General features: G+C 40.7%; 3 protein-coding genes across 3 annotated transcripts; all 3 read left to right on the top strand.

Annotated features, from left to right (window-relative positions):
* Window positions 1–147: 147 nt before the first annotated feature.
* Window positions 148–2,253, top strand: LOC121987811 (reticulon-like protein B17). The gene is made up of 8 exons (XM_042541534.1): window positions 148–711; window positions 795–978; window positions 1,084–1,158; window positions 1,244–1,385; window positions 1,475–1,544; window positions 1,632–1,697; window positions 1,771–1,893; window positions 2,014–2,253. The coding sequence occupies exons 1-8, from the start codon at window positions 180–182 to the stop codon at window positions 2,097–2,099; spliced, it is 1,278 nt and encodes a 425-aa protein (XP_042397468.1). The 5' UTR covers window positions 148–179; the 3' UTR covers window positions 2,100–2,253.
* Window positions 2,254–2,776: 523 nt separating this feature from the next.
* On the top strand, window positions 2,777–4,348 carry LOC121985743 (uncharacterized protein At4g28440-like). Its single transcript, XM_042539361.1, has 2 exons — window positions 2,777–3,180; window positions 3,904–4,348. The coding sequence occupies exons 1-2, from the start codon at window positions 2,943–2,945 to the stop codon at window positions 4,092–4,094; spliced, it is 429 nt and encodes a 142-aa protein (XP_042395295.1). The 5' UTR covers window positions 2,777–2,942; the 3' UTR covers window positions 4,095–4,348.
* Window positions 4,349–7,448: 3,100 nt separating this feature from the next.
* Window positions 7,449–9,923, top strand: LOC121985742 (eukaryotic translation initiation factor 5B-like). The gene has a single exon (XM_042539360.1). It carries the CDS (start codon window positions 7,603–7,605, stop codon window positions 9,769–9,771), a length of 2,169 nt encoding a protein of 722 aa, XP_042395294.1. The 5' UTR covers window positions 7,449–7,602; the 3' UTR covers window positions 9,772–9,923.
* Window positions 9,924–19,578: the final 9,655 nt, after the last annotated feature.

The following is a 19,578-nucleotide window of genomic DNA, read 5'->3' as shown; positions in this document are numbered from 1 at the left end:
TGTCCTCCCACATGATTCAAATCCTCCACGCTTCAAAATCTGACACATAAAAAACACATACCCAACTTTCCACTTCCAACGGCTACTTGGTACCAATCAATGCATCACTACATTCCCTTCTTAAAGAAGCCTCTGCCTACTGATTATATTACAATCTTCTTCTTCCTCTCCTCAACCCAATGGATTCTCCACCGCCTGCTGCTCCTAGTCCTCCCTGCACCCGCTCCTCTGCCGAGCCCCGCCACCGGAGCAAGTCTGCCTCCCGCATCGTCATCGCCACCGCCTCCGACGAGAATCAGATCATCCCCTTCCTCGCCACGCCGCCTTCTAGGAAGCACAACTCCCCGTTGCTCTCTCCCTCGCCACTTCAGGACATCGTGCTCCTCTCGCCTTCCCCTCACCTCAAGCCCAAGCGTAGATCCGCAGCTGCCGCCGCCATCGAGGATGGATCACCGCAGGCGGGAGGGACCCCTTGCGGGAGACGGAAGAGCAGGGCCGCCGCGGCGATGGTTCTGATGGGGTGCGCGTCGTCTCCGAGGAAAGGCCGGCGGGCCAGGAGGAGGCTGGAGAAGGACGTTGTCAGGGAGGAGAGGGACCTGGGTCATTTGGCGGATGGCGATGGCGTCGGAAATGGGAGAGTGAGGATTACGAGGCGGAGCAGAGAAAGATCGAGTCTTGTGACCTCTGTGCCTCCTCCCAGTCCAATAACAGGTACTACTTTCGTTAAAATTTGTTTCTTGTCCATCAATCTTCGCTATTTCTAGTGAAATCACCAAAAAAAAATGATTTTGAAGTATCTCAACAAGAACCGAGAGAGGCACCAATCAACAACGAGGATTGTCGCAGTTCCCTAGATGGGATACAAGAACATATCTTCGAACTTGTGATGTGGAAAAATGTAGCTAAATCCTCCTTGTGGTTCGGCCTAGGCACCTTGTTCTTCTTGTCCTCTTGTTTCTCAAAGGACTTTAGCTTCAGGTAAGTCTTAACAATCGATTACAGAAAGTTTCCTTAGCGCATAGGAAGTTCATTTTTAGGGTTCATGGCATCTGAATATTCCTTGATCGATCCTCTTTTTTGCAGCATGATTTCTGCAATGTCTCACCTTGGTCTTGCAATTTTGGGCTTAGCCTTTTTCAAGGATTCGATTCCTCAGAGGTCTGAGTATTTCTATAGTTCTCTAGACTGAAAAAGATACATCCTTTGAATATGTTTTTCTTTTCCTTTCCCCAATTTTTATCAGGCAACAACTGAACGTGAGAAGTAAAGTTCAGATAACAGACGAAGACATCCTTCGAGCTGCTCAGGTCATCCTCCCACTGGCCAACGTTGCCTTTGCAAAAATTCAAGAGATCTTCTGTGGGGATCCATTGAGGACACTTCAAGTATGCTCAATTCTGAACCTTCTCTTCAACAGTAATATAACTAATTTCGAGTTCATGTCAGTAATTTACTTCCATTGTGTCTGCATAAGGTTGCACCTGTTCTCCTATCTGGGGCCATGTATGGCCACCTGATAACCCTGAGGAGGCTTATCGCAACTTGTAAGTTCCAAGAACGTTGGATTAAGCCATAAACTACTGTTGGATTTTATTATAACAACTGTTGACGATTCTATAAACTTGTGACAGGTTTTTTTGTGAGTTTTACTTTGCCAAAATTCTATTCTTGCTACTCACATCAGATTCATAACAAAGGTAAGCACTATTACCACCTAAACTTCTCCCCACTAACAAGAGATTAACATCATAAACTCCCAAATTTTGGCAGTTGAGAACAGCATAAATCGGATTCAAGAAACATGGAAATCTTGCCCACGCAAAAAACTGATAGCAATCTCCACAGCCACAATATTTTGGAACTTATTCAGTGTGAAGTCCCGTTTGTTTGCAGGTACAAGAACTGCTTTCTTCTAGTCTGAATTCAAGTTGGTTATGCAATTCTATAAAATATGAGTGCCAACTAATCTCCAGTTGTACTAATAACTATGTGATTTTGTTCCATATTGTGCAGTATTTTTTTCGGTGGTAATACTTAGGTATCACCATCGACAAGTAGAAGATTGTGCCAAGGAAGAAAGAGAAGAATCATCGAGGTGATTTACCTTCAGAGCAAGAACAAGGTCAACTTATGAAGCCCACATTTAGTGTTCAAGTGCATGTTCTTGAAAGAAATATTCTTGTGTTGTAATAATATGTATTACAAGTTTAGCACTTGGTTAGAAAAAATTTAATCACTCTCCTGAGCATCTAATTAGGCAGAACAACAATTATGCACCTCATGTTGAATTTTGTTGGATGTTCGTTTAAGGAGAACACCTGGAATTTTCTTAATATTTGTCAAAAGGGAACTAACAAGTTAAGTGTGCTCTCCACCCGAAGGAGTAAAACAATATATTCTCTCCTTAAATATTAATTTCTTTTCAAAGTAATATTTTAACTAGAACACTTTTGTCTAAAAATCTTATGATTGATCAAAGTTCTTACTGTTTATGTCAAATATAACTACAGATGTTCATGAGGGTAATTGGGGGCCTTCAGATTTCCATTTTACATAATTTAAATCTTCGCCTCTTCGGGTGGCTTTTAGATTTTTTTAATATTATGTCTAAAAAAAATGAATGCAAAAGTTGTTTTTTTTGAAGTGAGCTGGAATCCAAACTCTATTTTCCCAATAAAAAAATATGAATAAAAAATCCCGATGCCCAATTCAATCAATTAATTATAAATCAAACCACCAATGAAGAGAAGCCCATATCGTACTCCTTTAGTCCTTTTTATCCCCCCTCTCTCTCTCCTCTCTCTCTCTCTCTTTCTCTTTTTCTCTATTCGTTGAATTGTAGCCTCTGCCATCTCTCCTTCGCATTCCATTTCGATTCCATTCCGCCTCTTCTTTCTTACTTCTTTTAGGGTTAGGGTTTCTTGTGATCAGATCGGGCCTCGATGGAGCGGCAGCAAGGGCAGGGAGCTAAGCCGGCCAAGCGCAAGCCTATCTTCACCAAGGTGGACCAGCTGAAGCCCGGCACCAGCGGTCACACCCTAGTCGTCAAGGTCGTCACTTCCAACACTGTGCTCCACAAGGGCCGCCCCGCCGCAGCCCATCTCCGCCCCACGCGGATCGCCGAATGCCTCATCGGAGACGAGACCGCCTGCATCGTCTTCACCGCCCGCAACGAGCAAGGTACGTCTTTTAGTATTGCTCTTCGTCTATCTAGATCCGATGGCCGATCTGAAGCACGGCGCCGACGTGCCTTGTTGCTGAAGCGGAATCCGTAGATTTAGATCCGACGGCTCGAGGGTAAAACTGATTCTCTGGGATTCACGCCATCTTTCTTGTGATGTAGGGTGTTTTAGCCATGATCTGTTGTTATAGGGCGTTCACAGCACTCCTATAATCAAATGCATACTGTTCTAGCCATCTCTCTTGGCGTGCCCCTTAGTAAAGTTCATAGAAACGCATCATCCTGACAATTTTCTTCAACTTTTTAATTTCTGCCTTTAAATTTATTAGCTTGTAGTAATCCTTTTGTTTGGGTATGAGTAGGCTCATTACTCAGTTTTATCATTACACCTATCACTTGTTTCATCATATCAGTTACATTGTTACATTTTTTTCTTCTGAAAAATGGTTAGTTGGATGCCTATTATCTAATTGGAAAGTGCGTTAATTGACTTGTATTAATTCTGGCGTTTCAAGTTTTGCGCAAAGAATATTGTTGATTTGGTTTATCCTACTTTCATTTGTTGTCTTGATTAGTTATTATATGCAAGCACACTCATGCAACCAAACATAGACAATCGTTTGCTGCAGCCAACAATTTCAAAGCCCCCTCGACTGTTCTTCTCCAACTTGTAGTATATACTAATTGGTAAAAATTTCCTTGCCAACTTCATAAATTGGCAGTTGACTTGTTGAAAACTGGCGCTACTGTCATCCTGCGAAATGCCAAGATTGATATGTTCAAGGGCTGCATGCGGCTTGCTGTCGATAAATGGGGCCGAATCGAGGTTGCTGAACCAGCTAATTTTGAGGTAAAGGCGGACAACAACTTATCGCTGGTCGAATATGAGCTGGTGAATGTTGGTGAAGAATGATTGAAGAAGAGAGAACGCATACAAACTACTCTTATGATGGACGTGGTTTGATGAACATGCTTTTCTGACTTGCATTTCGCAATTATAAACTTATATGAACCGTTAAGAGCGATAGTTTAAGTTTATACAAAGCTCACTAATCCTTGTAGTACTTCTGTTGCTTCATTGCCTCGTATGGTACTTATCCTAACTATTTTGCATGCAAACAAAGTTCTATATAATGGAATGAGTGTTCATGTAATTATCTTTTAGTATCCCCCAAAGTGTTAATTTTGCTCGATACTCTGTCATCGTAGGTCAAACTCCTCAGTGGTTTGAGGATTTCACCTGGCAATATTTCATTTTAATTCATTATCTTTTATTGCTTAGCTTTCTTATGGCAATGAACATCAAGTGCATGTGTTGTTGGTTGTCAGCTTGCTTCTGTAGAGATTCAGCACGATGTAATGCTAATTTGAACTAACCATCACTTCTTGTTTTACTTGTGTTTTAGTTGGCCGTGGTGTGTCCATGTAAGATATGTAGGCCTCTTCAGGAAGAAGGAACTCTTAGATGTCTTCCAAAATTTACACGATGAGCCCTATTTAGCCTCCAGATCTTGTTCTTTAATCTCGACTGTTTACTTGAATGGTTGATTATTGGAACCTAAATCTGATGGCTAGAGTAGGAGTCATCACAATTATTTGCGTGAAGGATTTCTTCATGCTCGACTTGTTCACTTCAATTTTGTTATCAGTTTTCAAGCCTTAAGCTTGTTTAATTGGGTGGATTGATAACAGAAAAGGAGGAAAAGTAATAAATTTGTGTTCTCTTTGTGAAGATTGACTTGTGTTGGCTTGAGAGTTGTATAAGAATCTGGTAGATGGGAAGGGTGGGTAAAAGAAAAAAGAAGATTATTCTTCAAATTTAAAGTATCGAATAATTTGATTTGACCTAAGTTTAATTATATAATGGTATAATCTATTAAAAAAATTAATTATTTGTGACAAATCAATGGCTATCCTACTCTCTAGTAGCCTTGGTAGCAATAAATGATTGAAAATTAGGATCATATGATTTTTAGTGTTTATTTTTAAAAAACGATTAAATTTTTTTCTTTCGGTTTCTGACAAACTATTTTTCAGAGATGGAATCGTTATTCAGTAATTTAAATATTTTTAAAAAGAGGAAGAGTGAATTACTGTGTCAGACTGCGGAGACAAGAATAGGCAAGAAGTAGATATGAAGTAAATTAATGAGTCGATGTTTTAGTGAAAAGAGATAGGAACAGATAAAGAGAGAAATATAGATGTTTCTTAGTCTGAGTTTTTGTTCGATATAGAAAAATTATCGACCGGCTGGTGCAGTTGATTTTTGAGTGTTCTTTTTAATATGTTTAAGTGTCAATTGTCTGATCTTTGCATTGTACTAGGATAAAATATTTTGTTAATTTATCTGTCTATAGTTTAGGGTGAGACTAATGACATTAACTGTTTAGGATGAGTGATATTATTTGTTACTCGGATATATAAAAATTATCGATTTATATAGACCTATGTAAATTTTAAAATAAAACTAAACGATCAAAAAATTTTTAAAAAAAATATATGTAAAATAGATAGATTAGTGTGTTAGTCTTATAATCTATTAAATTTCCATGTTTTAAAAACATTATAAATCTTAAATTAGAATAATTTGATAAAAGGGAGAGCACAGAACAGTAAGTTTCAAGCACGAGGACCAACTTAATTACTGATTACTTAGGTTCATGATTTACCTCCTTTTGTATATATCCCTCACCGTTCATCCTATTTATGGGATAAGTGTAATTATATAATGTGTTAGGACTGATTGTGTTAGTTCATACAAGAATATTATTGTTAATAGAATTAGGTTAACTTTCTACTAATATAAAATACTCCGTTAGTTATGTCGATGAGTAATGTTATTATTATTGGATGAGAACTCTTATGATTTATAATCCTTCTAGATAGTGAAGGTCACCCTAGAAGGATAGGTAACAATCTCACATTTTATTACCAACTTATAAAAAAAATAACACCTCGGGCAATGATCTAGCTACAGAATGCTTTTTCAATTTCTAAGTTTCAGTTTCGACAAATTAACGGAGAAATTTATCTTAATAGATGATTGATCTAATAACACTAGACTGATAGACTACCCGTTACGAATATTTTTCGATTTACCTTGATGACTGATCGGGAGCTTCTATGGCACTGGGTCGATTACCCTAGAATTAGTCGACGTAAGTAAAATATCTAATGTAAATTAAAAAAAAACTTATAAAAAAATAATGCCGCCACTAGTGTAAGATATTGTGAATTGATATACAGATGATAGATTGTATTATAAAAGTAAAGTTCAAATATCTTAAGATTCATTCTCTCGGTAAATAAATTTCTTTTATCCAAAAGGTCATTTAAGGGGTTATTAGTAGGATGATAATTTTCTCTAAATGACTAAATTTGACGGAAAATTTAATATCCTATCTGAATAAAGGAAAATATTAAAAGACTATATATATTCAATTAAATTATATATATATAAGTACAAATACAAGAATAAATGTACGATACCTGATGATAGATATAAGATTTGAGGATATAAATCTGAATCGAATCCCATCTATTATCACTCCTACTAATTCGTATTGCAATTCATCCCTCTTCCACCAGGTGGTGGGGGCGGCCAATGAAGCTACGCCTGAGCAAGCGAGATATACTTTTGCTTCACTTATAAGAAAATAATGATCCATATCCTTATCTCTAATTCTACATATCGATTTATAAAAAAGAATACTTAGAGTATCTTTCATTATTTAGTTTACTGAGTCTGAGCAGGGCTGTCGAGTTGTGCAGAGCCGTAGGTCTCACAGTCGAATTGAGCAGGACTGTCAAATTGCGAAATGAGTGCCTTGAAATCAAAGAATAGGATTCCAGACAGGCAGCTCCATCCCCCCGCACTTATTCTCAGTTTGACCGAGCGCCGGACTCTAAAATCGCTTCAAGGAAACGAATAAGAGATGGGTTGGTGGCCGATCAAAGCACCAAAACGACAGGGACACTGCACAGCACAGTGCGTTTCGTGCGCCTTCCTTCTCTCTGATCACAGGCGTGAATGATTGCTTTGGCCCCTTCTTTTTAACCGAAAAATATATCTATTCATTAATTGTTCAGCATCTATTGATGCAGTGCTACGAACTGTACAAACATCGTGCGCAGCGCATGTGCTGAAGGAACTCTGATCAAACAGCTGTGTTGCTTAGACAGACTTTGTTTAAAACAGTTTGGTTTTGTAGATCTCTCGTTGTGGGCCGAATTTAATTTAATTTAATTTAATTGCTTGGGACAGCTTTTATGGATCTGCACGCTAACTTTTACAAACGAGAGAGACGGCTGCAGCGTTCGCTAGGCTTTGACTGAGGCGACCGATCCCGTTGCCCACCACCGAGTGGCGGCGGCACTCTCTTTTCTCGTCCGTTCCTGCTCTTTTCTCCTCCGGCGAAGCCATGCGGGTGCCACCGTCTAGGTTGCTTCCCAGCCCCGGACGCAGTCGCGAACCGGCTGCGGCGGTTCCTGCACTTTCCTCCTCCCGCAGCCGCCGCCTCCGCAGCAGCGGCAGCGTGAAGGGCGGCCAGTCTCCGATGTTCCCCTTGGTAGCCGGAGGGCGGCGGAAAGGCGTCGCCTTTGAGGCCGCGGAGCCGTCCTCGCCGAAGGTTACCTGCATAGGCCAGGTACGGGTCAAGAGTAAGAAGAAGAAGGCTTCCCCTGCGGTCGCGGCGGTGGTGCGGTCGAGATCCGTTAGGGGGAGTGGCACCGAGGCGAGCTTTAGGAGGATGGAGGACGGAAATGGATCGCGAGGATGTTGGCCGAGCAGGAAGCACAAGTGGGCGAATCGCCTCCCGGTGAGCATAAATTGCTTCTTCCCTTGCGGTGGCAGGTCCCTCTGCTCCTCTTCTTGCTCCAGATCGGGTGCAAATAGAGCTGAAGAATGCGGCGAGGAGTGGTGGAGCTCAAATGGCGCCGTGTTCGCAAGGTGGCCAGTGGCGGTTCCTCAGAGCGAGGAGGGGAAGGAACGGGGCGTCTTTAGCGTTGTCGTCGAAGAGAAAAGAGACAGAGAGATGGGAATGGTAATAGCGGAGAGGGTGAAGGGGGAAGAATTAGGGTTTGATGTAGAGGTGAAGAAGAGAAATGAAGTGGTGATGCTTGTGGGGAAAGGGGAGGAGAAACAAGAAGAGGTGCAGATTTGCATTCCTCCGAGGAATGCCCTTCTACTGATGAGGTGCAGGTCTGATCCCGTGAGAATGGCGGCATTGACGACTCGTTTGCTGGATTCGCCAGCCATGAAGGTCCGCGTAGAGGAAAGAGATGAAGATGAAGGAAACAGTGATGAAAGAAACGGTGATCAATGTGCAAAGTCTAATGTGGCAATGGAAGGAGAAGAAAAGGGAACAAGAGCACCTGAAGCCAAGCAAGAGAATCAAGATTCCGTTTTGACAGAACAACTAATGAAAGAATTCGACGACTCACTGGAAAAGTTGAAAAAAGAGGAGCTGAATTCAGATAAGGAGAAGCAAAGTCAGTTCAAGGAACAAGGAGAAGTGGCTACTGCTGCTGAGGTCGTTGAACTCGAAGAGGGAGGGAAAGAAAATGCAGAAGGAGACGAACAAGAGCAAGAAATAGCACTAGTTGAATCGGAAAAGGCTAGTTTACGAGAAAAGATAGACGCGAACGAAATGCCCAATGAGAGTCCTCTCCAAGAAAGAGAAACAGGGAAGGAACCAAGCATAATAATGAGATCTAGCAGCTGCCCTTCCACAGTAGACAAGCAAGAGAGAACAATGAGTCGAAGATCACAGGAAAGAGGAAGAAGACATAACCCTTCTTCAAAGGAAAGGGGCAGGCGGCATAGCTTTTCCACTGAGAGGGAGGCTAGGAGGCCAAGCTTTAATACTGAGAAGGAAGTAAGAAGATCTAGCTTCTCCAGTGAAGGGAAGGAAACTTGGAGCTTCTCTATAGAGAAGGATGGCTTGAAACTAGAAAAGGAACCTATGAATCAAGAACAGAATGAAGAAGAAGAAGAAGAAGACTCTGCCACAGATATGGGGCGAAAAGATGACATCTTTGAGGTTCCAAAGACTCATAGCAGAGGAATAGAAGAAGAAGAAGAAGACGGAGGCAGACAACATTTTAGGATAGAAGAGGAAACAGGACAAAAGGGTGTGGAAGAGAAGAGCCCTGATTTGCCTGACTGCCTTCTGTTAATGCTGTATGAACCCAAACTGTCGATGGAGGTTTCAAAAGAAACTTGGGTTTGTAGCGACGATTTTCTCCAGAGGAATCGCCACCCTTCAAAATCCACTGCTGCAGCTACCACCACCATGGTCACTAGCACTGACGAAGCTAGTGAGATCGCTAATGAGAATAAGGAAGTTGGCACTCCAATGCAAGATGATTGCCGTCCTCCAGCACCAACCCTGCTCGCTGCAGACACGGAGAAGAAGCTAACAATCAATGCTGTGGCCAAGCACGCACAAGTGCCAACTCTTGCTTACGAGCCGCTGGTGCTTACGCGGTGCAAGTCAGAGCCAATGAGGTTGTCCGCAAGCTTGACGCCGGATGCTTGCTTCTGGAGGGATCGGCATCGGCCCATTGGAGCTACTGGAATTGGATTCTGAGCTAGTGCCAATCAGTCGTCGAGTAGTTTTGCCAAGGTAGGTATGAATTTCCATGTCGTCTCTACTGCTGCTGTGTGCGAATTTGTGTTGTCATCACTGTTTAATTGGCCTGCACGATAGAAATAGCAGTTGTGGTGGTGTTGTTTGTTCAATGGATTTCTTGCGTCTGTTTATATTGCTCTTTCTATCTGAGGTTGTAATATATTCATCTTTACTCTGTGGTATTAATTTTCTGAATACCAAAATAGCCCACACTGTTTTTAAAATTATCAATTCAGGTAATGATGTATCATTTTAATATTTTTTTAAAAAAATAAAGCACACCTTTCAACTTTCTCCCCATAAAATTCAAAAATAAATGCTTTATGTTTTAGAAGAATAAAAAATTATGGCCACTTTACCGACTTAATTGACTTGGGTCATTTCATTATGATTTTATCAAATTTATTAGGGTAAATTGTTATTTTTTAAAAAAAAAAGGTATGGGCCAAATTGAAGAATTTGTTAAATACGCGGAAACTGAAAGTTTTTATTTCTAATTATTTATGTATTTACGCACTACACTATTTAGGAGGAAGATAGGAGGAAGAGAAGGTGAGAAAAGAAAAGGAAAGGGTATAAAAAGTAAAGGGAAACTTAAAACTCTGTTTAGGAGAAATTAAGCTACGGAAAGGAAATATAAGGAAGGATAAATTTTAATCTTTCTTACCTATAAAATGAAAAAAAAAAATTACATTTCGATTTGGGGTCTAAGGAAAGGTGAGGGAAATTTAAAAAAAAAATATTTCAATTTTATTCCTGTTTTATTATATTAATTCTAAAAATTAGTATTTTATGTATTCTTTGCATAATGACGAAAACCACTCGCATAGTTTGACTTACACCGCCCAATGCTCGTACTTCGTCGATGTCGACGTTGACGCCGACTTCGACGCAGACGCCAACACCGACTTCGATGTTGACGCCAACATCGACTTCGATGTTGACGTCGACACCAACTTCGACGTTGACGTCGACACCGACTTCGACGTTGACGTCGACACCGACTTTGACGTCGATGACGATGCTGACTTTAACAAATGAGCACCAATTGCTTGAATGCATAAGTCTTAACCAATAAATATATGCAAGATGTACTTAGTTTTTGAACGCGTAACTCTTTAATAAAAGTAAAGATAATTTTATAACTTTATATATTTAACATTTATTACTCTCACTTTCCTTCCAAAAATAGTAACACATGTTATGTTAGAGGGTGTTTGGCTAAACTTATTAAAAACAGCTTATAAGCTCGTACAACTTATAAGTTATTTTAGGAGCTTATAAGTTGTTAGGTCTTATTTTAAAAATAAGTTGTTAAAGTGTTTGGGTGAACTTATTACATCAACTTAAAGATATTGATGTGTTTGGTATTATAAGATCTTTTTATTAATAAAATTACCAAAAATGGTATAATACTATTAATAGAGGGTTTTGAGATTTTCATTAATAGAGGGTTTTCGGTGAATTTCTGGACCGGGGGAGAGAAAATTAGAAAGAGGCGTTGGCGGAGAAGATGACACAACGTTGGAAGAAAAGTCGGCGGAGATAAAAAGATATTAGGCTTATAAAAATTTATGGAGGATAAGATGGAAATTTATGAAATTATATAAGGATATTTTAGAGAAATAAATTATTAAAATAAGATCTTTTTTTAAAAAGTAGGGTCTTCCATACTTTTTAAAAACAGCCTATAATCTCCCAAACAACTTATTTCGACAGCTTATAAGCTGTTTGAAAAAAATTTACCAAACAAATTTGAAGAGCTTATAAGCTCCAAAATAGCTTATAAGCTGTTTTAGAGAACTTATAAGCTCAGCCAAACACCCTCTTAATGAACTTTCTCTTCCTCTCTGTTAGGACCAAAAGTAGGGGGGTGAATAGCTTGTCGCGTTCGCTCGTTGCTCGACGTTGCTTGACGTTGCTTGTTTCTTCAAAGATGTGCAGCGGAAATACAAAGAAACAATCACACAACGCTAACACGGTTGGTTTACTTGGTATCCACCTCACAAGAGGTGACTAATCCAAGGATCCACACCAACACACACACCCTCCACTAAGTAAAACTCTCCTTTATGGTAACTACCAAGGGCGGAGAAGCCCTACACGACTCAATACAAGAAGAGAGAGAAAGGATACAAGAAATACAAGCTTACAAGCTTACAATGAGTATAAACCCTAACCCTAGCTTCTCTTCTTGGCTTTGATCCGCCTCTTGACTTGGAGAACATCCAAGATCCTTCAAGAACTGGCGATCTGAGTTTTGTGAATGTTGTGGAGGAGCTGGCGAGAGATCTGGAGTGAATCGGTGAAGAGATGCCGAAGGAATCGTGCGCCTGCGGCCTTTATCGACGCTAACGGTCAGATCCCGATCGATTTGAATGTTCCCAATCTATCGGGGAGGCTTTGGATCTATCCACGGATCGATCCAGCGCTTATCGCGCGAAGCAACAGCGTCCCAATCGATTCACTGATCGATTGGGACATCTGGATCGATCCACGGATCGATCCAGAGGCTCTCTGTTCGCTAGAAAAGGCCTGGATCGATCCACTGATCGATCCAGTACTTGGTTTTTGCCCAAAACCAAGTCTCAAGCCTACCAAACCAACATCCGGTCAACCTTGACCTGTTGGTATATCATGCCTAGCATCTGGTCACTCCTTTGACCTGCTAGGACTTCCCACCAAGTGTCTGGTCAATCCCTTTGACTCACTTGGACTTTTCTATTCATGCCAAGTATCTGGTCACTCCTTTGACCTACTTGGACTTCCATCAGATGTCTGGTCAATCCCTTTGACCTATCTGTATTTCCTCGTGCCAAGTATCCAGTCAATCCTTTGACCTACTTGGACTTCCCAACACCAGATGTCCGATCATCCTTGATCCATCTGGATTTTCCCTTGCCTGGCTTCACTCACCAGGACTTTCACCTAGCTTCACTCACTAGGGTTTTCCATCTGCCTAGCTTCACTCACTAGGGCTTTCACCTGGCTTCACTCACCAGGACTTTCACCTAGCTTCACTCACTAGGGTTTTCAATCTACCTAGCTTCACTCACTAGGACTTTCCTTCTGCCTGGCTTCACTCATCAGGACTTCCATTCTACCTAACATCCCAGTTAGGACTTTCCAGTCAAGTATCCGGTCAACCTTGACCTACTTGACTCTTCTTCAATCAATTTCTTATTGTCAAACATCTAAACTCAAACCAAGACTCAGCTTGGTCAACCAGGTCAACCTTGACCTGAGGGATGTTGCACCAACAATCTCCCCCTTTTTGATGTTTGACAATACCATAATAGCACTTACAATACCACATGTAAGTTAGGCTAATCCTATAGCCTCAATCTTCATGCCACTAGGTAATGAACACATAAATTAAGCTCTTCATTCTCCCCCTAAGAGGGCACACTCCCTCTAGGTAATGAAAGCCTAACTTACACCCATTCACAGGTCCTTTCATTCTCCCCCTATTGGCACACATCAACCCATGCCCCAATTTTGGGTACACATCAACAAATCCATTTGTTGGCGACTCTCCCCCTGAAGAGTTGCTCATCGTTGTTCACAACATCACTCGTTGTGATCAACACGATAATGAAGATCTCATACCCTTCATTTATCCTTAACTTCTCCCTCAATGTAGACAAATACCCAACCTTGAGCATTTTCTAACCACTTGAGTTCCCACTTGAATTAATGAGGATATCCACTCCCCATTTCAAGTTCAAAAGCTCATACATGAGCATTTTCTTCAAAGAAGGTTAACCACCTTCCAAGGTTCATTGAAAAATAATTTTTCATGTTTTTAAAGAGTCCCTCCCCCTAAAGACATGGTGGTAACTTCTGTCATTGCACCAACAATGACTTGGAATCCCTAAACCTTTAGGAAACCCAAATTTAGAAGTTTTGAGGTTCAAATACTCAAAATTTGAAATAAACCTCAACCTAAACTTCAATGAAGCCTTCCTTAACCAATCCATCCTTGTTTTCACATGAAAACACTCTTTGTATGTATACAAATGTATTTTAGGGGTTTGGAATGGTTACCTAGACTCAAAGAGGCTCAAAGATGCTGAAATCAGGCCTTCCCAGCCAAAATCAGCAACTTGGATCGATTGGAGTTGGGTTCCAATCGATTGAACCTTTCTGAATCGATCCACTGATCGATTCAGACTACCTGGATCGATCGGCTGATCGATCCAGAGAGCTTCTACTCGCGGGAGACTTGCCTTCTGAATCGATCCACGGATCGATTCAGGCACTCCAATCGATCCATGGATCGATCGGAGCTCTGATATTTGCTGAAATTCCATTTCAGTCAACTTCAGAAACCCTTAGAAAATTCTACAAAAATCCAAAAATCATGAAATTTCGTGTAGACATTATTTAGGGCATACTTAATCATCGAAAAATAGTTTTCTATGAAAATACATCATATTTTCAAAGATTGACACAAGCTTGAAAACTTGCTAAAACTTTAGCGTTTTCTTCAAGTTTGTGTCTAACTATTCAATGGTGATTACTATCAAAAGATAGCTCTCACCAAGGTTTTCCAAAAACATTTTAAAAACATTTTCAAAACCAATATCCCATCATGTTCCTTGGGCATAATGCACTTGACTTGTACATTAGCTTTCCCAATGATGGGAAAACACATAACTATGTGTTTTGATGAACCTAAAAACTCAAAAGAATGCACTGAATCAACATCTTGAGCTTTGTTCATCATCCTAACATCTCACTTGTATCTAATGTGCACTAAAACACATACAAGCCACCTTATAGTCTTTGTGAGATGAAGATTTTGGTTTTGCCCTAATCTAGGGATCATGCATATCTATCTAGGCATTTTAGAGATATTAGACATCCACCTAGGATATCACTTGTTAATAAGTGTTGTTAAATGTCATTTGTCCTTAATTACAAGGAATTAAACTAATGCATGATAATGTTATGGCATACATCAAAATAAAATAACTTTCAAAAGAAAGATTCCTATAACTACATGATGTATGAATGTCATGACATGGTATTTTTGGATTTTTCATAATAAAACATGAATGCAAAAATAGACATGATGTCATGGCATATGATGGGCAAACAATCATGGCAAGATTTAGCATAAATAAAATATACCTAGATTAACTATCTAAGTATCCTTAAAATCTTAGCTAAACTTACAACTTAAACCTAGATTGCCCTAAAGTGCTTCAAGAAAGTGCCAAAGCTTAAATTGGCATTTCTAATTCCCTTGATTAATGTATGTCAATTGAAAATAAGCATATCCTCAAATGTTGACATATTTCATTTTTCCACAAGAGTAGCACCTTTAAGTTAAGGCCCGGATCGCCTTAAATTTCCTAAGAACATACCAAAATCCCAACTTGGTAGTTCTTCTGAATTTCCCAATATGTGCCATTTAAGATTAGAATCAATTCTTCCACCATTAGACATATTTTACTCTTTCAAGGAGTAAATAATAATTCCATTTCATTTTCAAAGGTTAACAAAACCTTGAAAATGCTCCTTGAGTGTCAATTTCCTCAAAGTTGGGTTAACTACCCTTCTAATCGGAGTTGACACTCTCCAACCCATTTATGGGGTAGAGAAAATGCTCCTAGGAACCCAACACCTATTGGTGCTCCTTGGATGCTCTAGGTACTCACTAGGGATAACTTCCCTAGATACCTTCCTAGTGACCTTGTTGGGCTTCTTAGAAGCCTTGGTCACATTTTCTAGGTCAACTCTAGGGATAGCCTCCCTTGTGACCTTGTTAGTGACTTTCTTAGTCACTTTAGTTGCAAAGATACTTCTAGGGATATCTTCCCTTGTATCTTTGATTTGACCTCTAGACTTAGGGTTTGTTCCATAGCTATATGAAACTCTATGATAACTAGGCACATCCCTTTTAGCTTTGGGTTTGTATCCCAAACCTCTATGGTCATTGGATGGCTTTTGTACCCCTAAACCTAGGTTATGCTCATTTTGCCCTTTTAGGATATTTTCCATCCTTTTTAGGGTCTTTTCCATTTTATCAAGTCTTGATCTCAAGACTTGATTTTCTATCATTAAATCCTTAGATTTTGATTTTTCATTACACCCATGAGCATTTTTGTTTTTGGGCTTGTATCTATTATCCTTAGTGTTCTTGCCCAAGTGTTCATCTACCTTCCTAACCTTAGGTTGAGTAGTTTTGGCATGTAGGGCCACATGCTTTTCCTTAAAGCCCTCATGCTTCCTATTCTTATGGTAAATCGCATTAAAATGATAAAAATTAGAACTATCATGCTTTTTACCATAATGTAAAGGGGTAGGCTCAATAAAAGATACCTTCTTCTTTACCTTGGAGGCTCCCCCTTGACTAGTGCCTCCTTGAGCCTTGACCACCTTCTTCCCCTTGGGGCATTGACTTCGGTAATGCCCCTTTTGATTGCAAGAGAAGCATATAATATGCTCCTTGCTCTTCTTTGTGTTGGGGATGATCTCCTTGGGCTTCACCTTGCCTTTTTGTGCCACTTGGCCCTTCTTCTTGGCCAATTTAGGGCACTTGCTCTTGTAGTGCCCATGTTCCCTACACTCAAAGCATATAATATGATTTTATTATTAATTGAAATATTTATACCTTTGCTTGTAGGGGTGGCATCTTTCCTTTGGATCCGGAGGTAGAAGCTTCCTCTTGGTCGGACCTTGATTCTCCTCCATTTGCTTTTTCTTGACTTGTGGAGGTAGAAGCTTCTTCCTCCTCTTCTTCTCTTGACCCGGATGTAGAAACTTCTCCTTCTTCTTGATCCGGTGTCACCAAGGATTGCTCCCCCTCAATCCTAGAGGTGGAGGCTTCATCATCTTGAATATGAAACAAGGAGTATGCTCCCTCCTTGTTCCCTTCGTTGCATTCCCTTGAGGATGAAGCTTCTTGGATTTCCTCTTCTTCGGAGGTTGAGCATCTCTCAACCTCGGAGTCCTCCTCTTGGTCTTGCTCCAAAGAGTCACCCTCTCTGGATACTTCTTGCTCTTGTACAGTGGAGGGGATCTCTTCATGAAGCTTGGCCAATTTGCTCCATAATTCCTTTGCATCTTCAAATTCTCCAATTTTGCAAAGGATGGTGCTTGGCAATAAATTGACCAAAAGCTTGGTCACTTTGTCATTTGCATCGCACCTTTGGACTTGCTCCGAGCTCCATTTGCTTTTCTTGAGAAGCTTGCCCTTGGAGTTTGTTGGAGCTTCAAATCCTTCCATTAGAGCAAACCATTGCTCTATCTCCATCATAAGAAAGTTTTCGATTCTTGATTTCCAAGAATCGAAGTTCGTGGAAGTGTACGGTGGAGCCACCCTTGTGTCAAATCCAAGTCCATCTTGGAATTGCATCTTGAAGTTGAGCTTCTTGAAATCTTTGACTTTTGATGAATTTGCTTCAACTTCTTCACCCTCTAGCTTTTCTTGTTATGCTTGACCCTTCCGGCGATGATTCCGGTGAAGAGCGGCCTTGCTCTGATACCACTTGTTAGGACCAAAAGTAGCTAGAGGGGGGGGTGAATAGCTCGTCGCGTTCGCTCGTTGCTCGACGTTGCTTGACGTTGCTTGTTTCTTCAAAGATGTGCAGCGGAAATACAAAGAAACAATCACACAACGCTAACACGGTTGGTTTACTTGGTATCCACCTCACAAGAGGTGACTAATCCAAGGATCCACACCAACACACACACCCTCCACTAAGTAAAACTCTCCTTTATGGTAACTACCAAGGGCGGAGAAGCCCTACACGACTCAATACAAGAAGAGAGAGAAAGGATACAAGAAATACAAGCTTACAAGCTTACAATGAGTATAAACCCTAATCCTAGCTTCTCTTCTTGGCTTTGATCCGCCTCTTGACTTGGAGAACTTCCAAGATCCTTCAAGAACTGGCGATCTGAGCTTTGTGAATGCTGTAGAGGAGCTGGCGAGAGATCTGGAGTGAATCGGTGAAGAGATGCCGAAGGAATCGTGCGCCTGCGGCCTTTATCGACGCTAACGGTCGGATCCCGATCGATTCGAATGTTCCCAATCGATCGGGGAGGCTTTGGATCGATCCACGGATCGATCCAGAGCGCCTCTGTGCTCTGGAAAAACGCCTGGATCGATCCACGGATCGATCCAGCGCTTATCGCGCGAAACAACAGCGTCCCAATCGATTCACTGATTGATTGGGACATCTGGATCGATCCACGGATCGATCCAGAGGCTCTCTGTTCGCTAGAAAAGGCCTGGATCGATCCACTGATCGATCCAGTACTTGGTTTTTGCCCAAAACCAAGTCCCAAACCTACCAAACCAACATCCGGTCAACCTTGACCTGTTGGTACATCATGCCTAGCATCTGGTCACTCCTTTGACCTGCTAGGACTTCCCACCAAGTGTCTGGTCAATCCCTTTGACCCACTTGAACTTTTCTATTCATGCCAAGTATCTGGTCACTCCCTTGACCTACTTGGACTTCCATCAGATGTCTGGTCAATCCCTTTGACCTATCTGTATTTCCTCGTACCAAGTATCTAGTCAATCCTTTGACCTACTTGGACTTCCCAACACCAGATGTCCGATCATCCTTGATCCATCTGGATTTTCTCTTGCCTGGCTTCACTCACCAGGACTTTCACCTAGCTTCACTCACTAGGGTTTTCCATCTGCCTAGCTTCACTCACTAGGGCTTTCACCTGGCTTCACTCACCAGGACTTTCACCTAGCTTCACTCACTAGGGTTTTCAATCTGCCTAGCTTCACTCACTAGGACTTTCCTTCTGCCTGGCTTCACTCACCAGGACTTCCATTCTACCTAACATCCCAGTTAGGACTTCCCAGTCAAGTATCCGGTCAACCTTGACCTACTTGACTCTTCTTCAATCAATTTCTTATTGTCAAACATCTAAACTCGAACCAAGACTCAGCTTGGTCAACCAGGTCAACCTTGACCTGAGGGATGTTGCACCAACACTCTCAAATAAGGAGAATATAAATACTTTACTTCTCTTCTCTTTCCCTCTATTCCCCTCCCGTTAATGAATCTTCGCTCACCCCATTCAAACAGAGGTAGGCTGATAGTAAGTGGGATTTTGATATTCTACTATGGTAACACATGAGGCTAAAAGTTTTCTCATCTATTTCATTATAGAAATTTTAACTATGTTAGTGTCAACTATTGTTGTAGAACGGATATTTAGTGCCAGAGGTTATATATTGAATAAACGATGATCTATTTTGTCTCTTGGCTCTTTAAAAGTCTAAACATTAATTGATGATGGGACAAGAGCCAAAAAATAATATAAGAATTGTAACTTCTAAATAACCAAGTAGAAGGCTTTGATATTGCAAGCACGAACACTATGATATCAAGAAATGAAAATGAGAAACAACACCGCTTCATAGTGTGAAAGGACAAAATGTAAGTGAACCAAGTGGACTTTGATTTCTCTATATCCGATACATATGCAACTTAAAAAAAAACAAATCCTTCTTTATACATTTTTAATAAATTTATAATTTATTTTTTTAAATATAATTGATGACTCATTTTCTACTCGCTCTAGCTCCTCATTCTCAACAAGTCCTCTGTCGTATAGCTTTGCGGATCTGAGAAAGTAACATCGATTAGAATTGGGTTGGCTCCTCGGCCGTTATCCCTCCGATGCTCAAATGAATAATAGGTGAAGAGAAAGAGAGTAAAAGAAGAAGAAGAAGAACTTAAAGAAGAAAGAGTTGTCTCCGCTAGTTAGAAATAGAAGACCATC

Source organism: Zingiber officinale, chromosome 5B, assembly GCF_018446385.1.
Source record: "Zingiber officinale cultivar Zhangliang chromosome 5B, Zo_v1.1, whole genome shotgun sequence".
In the NCBI taxonomy this organism is placed as follows: Eukaryota; Viridiplantae; Streptophyta; class Magnoliopsida; order Zingiberales; family Zingiberaceae; genus Zingiber; species Zingiber officinale.
The sequence above is the reverse complement of the archived record's forward strand: the minus strand, read 5'-3'. Positions and strand labels throughout refer to the sequence as shown.

Coding starts and splice junctions, on each gene's coding strand:
- LOC121987811 (XM_042541534.1), top strand. CDS start 180: ATGGATTCTCCACCGCCTGCTGCTCCTAGTCCTCCCTGCACCCGCTCC. Junction 1,545..1,631: donor GAGGAGGCTTATCGCAACTT/GTAAGTTCCAAG, acceptor AACTTGTGACAG/GTTTTTTTGTGAGTTTTACT. Junction 1,698..1,770: donor ACATCAGATTCATAACAAAG/GTAAGCACTATT, acceptor AAATTTTGGCAG/TTGAGAACAGCATAAATCGG.
- LOC121985743 (XM_042539361.1), top strand. CDS start 2,943: ATGGAGCGGCAGCAAGGGCAGGGAGCTAAGCCGGCCAAGCGCAAGCCT. Junction 3,181..3,903: donor CACCGCCCGCAACGAGCAAG/GTACGTCTTTTA, acceptor ATAAATTGGCAG/TTGACTTGTTGAAAACTGGC.
- LOC121985742 (XM_042539360.1), top strand. CDS start 7,603: ATGCGGGTGCCACCGTCTAGGTTGCTTCCCAGCCCCGGACGCAGTCGC.